At 26.9% G+C, this 3,729-nt stretch overlaps 1 protein-coding gene across 1 annotated transcript; it reads right to left on the bottom strand.

The window, feature by feature from the left end:
* Nucleotides 1-734: 734 nt before the first annotated feature.
* LOC115708685 (basic helix-loop-helix protein 80) lies at nt 735-3,274 on the bottom strand. The gene is made up of 8 exons (XM_030636669.2): nt 2,731-3,274; nt 2,404-2,637; nt 2,229-2,294; nt 2,058-2,126; nt 1,839-1,922; nt 1,517-1,744; nt 1,251-1,389; nt 735-1,173 (listed from the first exon to the last, which is right to left on the bottom strand). Exons 1-7 carry the CDS (start codon nt 3,085-3,087, stop codon nt 1,297-1,299), a joined length of 1,131 nt encoding a protein of 376 aa, XP_030492529.2. The 5' UTR covers nt 3,088-3,274; the 3' UTR covers nt 735-1,173; nt 1,251-1,296.
* Between the last annotated feature and the right edge of the window lie 455 nt (nt 3,275-3,729).

Genomic DNA, 3,729 nt, shown 5'->3' with positions numbered 1-3,729 from the left:
AATAAAATTTAAATATTCAGTAGTATATATACGTACAAAAAGAATAAAGTACACGCACAACTAATTTTTTTTAACTCTCTTTTGAGATTATAAATTATTCATAATTTTTTAAAAATTAAACAAATGAGATACGTACTATAATTATAATATAAATTGTCATCGAAAATGATAAAAGTCTCTACTAGGGTGTTCCTACTCTAATCTTGTTCATATTATTATACATATTGGAATCTTGTGCCCTATGTAGGGCTATTAATTTGTTGTCACTTATTAGTGGTGTTTCATGTCTCCCCCTATATATATTTTTTGATAAATTGGACACTTCTTCTCTTCCTTCCTTACAAGAAATGCATTTGACTTAAAATATATACCCTTTTATTATTATCCCATCCTTAAGATATTGATCAATATATATTGGATATATATATATATGTATATAGGTTTTGTGTTATTAAATATAAAAAAGACATGGCAAACATTGTCAGAATTGAATAGTCTTAGATGGGTAAAGGGGGGATTCATCTGAGATCAGAACACCAAAGAGTCCAAAACTATACAAAAAGATTCTCATACAACTAATTCCAACAATGCATTTATATATGTATATAAATATAGATAGTCATGTCAACTACATAGACAAAAAAAAAAAAAACAAGAGAATCATTTACTCCAAGTTTCTCTACTACTAATAATGTGCCATAACGGTAAAAATAACTGTAATAACAGAATAACAATTTGTGACCATATACAAGAATAATATATATGGGAATTTATTATTAACAATCCTACTTCTAAATAAATAAATAAATAAATATACATATATATATAGGGGAGAGATATATTGTCTTGGAATTTGTGCATTGCTAAGACTTGAGAGAGAGTAGTAGTAGTAGCCAAGATAGACAAGAACAAAGGATCTAAAAAAGATCTTTGGTCTTATTTGGTCGGTTAATTATATCTGTCCTTTATGTTCTTCATCTCAATTTTTCATCACCATCGATCAATATATATATATATATAAAATCCATATTCATCATGATGCTTTTTTTCTCAGCTTCATTCATTATATATCTTGCCCTTTAATTTATTCATGATGCTCCACTATATAGTATTGCCTCTCCCTTCATCATGGAATATATATCTCTCACCTTATTAATATATATTTCAATTAACCTGAAAAGAAAAGGGTAACATTATTAGTATATACTCTAGTGAATAATAATCACAAGGCTTTGAGAGAGAGAGCTTACTATATATATTAAGCTTGTATTATTATTATTAATTATATATATATAATTAATTGAAGGAACACAGGTTGTTGAACTCAGATGGATTAAGAAAGCTTTGTCTTTGATCTTCCATATCCCACAAGACTGTCCCAATATTGTCCTGAAAATGATGTGTTTGTCATGTTTAGAAAAATGGGGTTTTTATTTTTTTTATTCAAAATAAATTATTATACAATAAAAATATTTAATTAAAAAAAAAATGTGGGGAAGAGTAGAAGAGTACTTACATGAGAATTGATGAAAGTATTAGTGGGCCTGTGATGGGCTTGTTGAAGGTTGTTGTAATCCATAATAAGAGGATAGTTATTATTGGCTGTGATGGGAAAGTTGGTGGTTGTGGCGGTGATGTTATCAGATAATGAAAAGGCTGTGAGTTGTGATTGGTTGCATGGTGGTGGAGGCACAGAAGGAATCTCTGAACCCATATTGTTATTATTATTATTGCTGTTCAATCCCTATATATAACCAAAATTTAATTAAAAACCACAAATATTATGAAAAATAATAATAATAATAGAAAAGAATTATTATTATTGTTATTATTATTACCTCTGGTCTGACCAGAAATGTTTCGAGGTCCATTCCAAAATCATAGAACATGGGATTTAAAGAAGCAAGTTTCATTGAAAGGAACTGAAAAATATAGTGATAAACAAAACATTATTATTATATTGGTAATTAATTAGTAGTATATTTATATACATACGTACAGTAATAAAATTTATGTTAAAAACTATATATATTTATAACATTTATGTATATATATACCTCTACTTGATTCTGTAGGGACTGAACATAATTGATAATTTCATCCAACATAAGGGCCTTTCCAGTTACCTATAATTGAACATAATCACATGAACTTGTCACCAAAAATAAATAAATAATAATAATAAAAATATTAAAATTACCTTTTATGTTTATTATTATTATTATTACCTTTTCACAGCCAGGAACAAGCTTTTGCAACATCTTCATCCTCTCACTAATTTTCTCTCTTCTTACCTGAAAAAAAAAACCCAGTAATCTCTTAATAAAAAATTAGATTAATTTTTTTTTTATATATTTTTGTGAAGGACAAAATGGGAATATTATATAAAAATTATATGTATACCCTTTCTGCAAGGCTGTGGCTATCAGTTGCTTGGCCCCTCCTTGCTCTAACATGAATGTAGCCACTTGGAGGAGTTTCTTGCTCTTCACATTTTTTCTTCTTATTATTATTATTATTATTAGAATTTTCTTCTTTTTTTCCTAATAATTTCCCAGAATCACCACTGCAATTTTTCTGCCTTTTTCCTCTAGTACCACTTCTTCCATGATCATTATTATTATTATTATTATTATCCTACATATAAACAATAATAATTACAACATTAATATAATAAAAAAAATTAGAAAAAACACAAACAAAAAATTAAAATAAAAAAGGGTTAATTACCTTGGAATGAGTAGTGGAATTTGAGAATGAAGCATTATTATTATTTCTGATTTTTCTCTTGTTTGGGAGAATTTTTTGTGTGACTTGCTCACCACTAATACTACTTTCAGTAGTATTGCTCTGTTTTTTACAGGTCACTGATGAATTAGGCTCATCATCATCATGATCAGGATTATGATTATGATTATGATGATCAGATGATGATGATGATGAGTAGAAATGATTATTATTATTATTATTATGATCCATTATTAATTCACTACACATGTTCTTATTGGTCATGAACATGTTGTGATTATTAATAATGGGCAAATAAACAGAGTCAAGAAGGATTGATGATGATGAAAAAGCTGCCATGAATGATGACCTCAAAAGGGTTTTTTTTTTGGTTGAGTTTGAGAGATATGAGATTTAGAATATAAGTGAAAATAGTAGTAAAGTAATAAAGTGGGTGTGTGTTGTGACAAACTATATGAGGCTTTATATATATTTATAGAGAGAAGAAAAAGGAAGATATAAAAGTATTAATATTAAATACACTTGAGTACTAAAATAATAATGCTAAAAATAAAATATAAATAACAATATTAATTCCCATGCAGCTGAGCTAGCTAATAATAATAATAATTAATATAGTTTGACTGGTCATATCTGATTTCTCTATCTATGATGTCTGTCTTATTTCTATCTCTAGTACTGTAGTTGAACAGTGGAATGAGGAGAGAGAATAGGGTTTACAATTAATATATATATAGTTTTGTAATATTAGTTGGAAAAGATTCATCTTTCACATCTCTATATAGAAAAATTAGCTTTTTATGTATTCATTGCTACTAATATTTATACAATACACAAACTATAGCTACTATACTGTTTTATCTTTTATCATAATTATTTGATACATATATATTTGAAAAATTCTACCATTACTTTTGTAAGAGGGGTTTATTGATATACTTTTTATTCTTTTTGGTATTTAAATGAATTTTTTAATTCAAT

This window comes from Cannabis sativa, chromosome 3, assembly GCF_029168945.1.
Source record: "Cannabis sativa cultivar Pink pepper isolate KNU-18-1 chromosome 3, ASM2916894v1, whole genome shotgun sequence".
NCBI classification, from domain to species: domain Eukaryota; kingdom Viridiplantae; phylum Streptophyta; class Magnoliopsida; order Rosales; family Cannabaceae; genus Cannabis; species Cannabis sativa.
The sequence above is the reverse complement of the archived record's forward strand: the minus strand, read 5'-3'. Positions and strand labels throughout refer to the sequence as shown.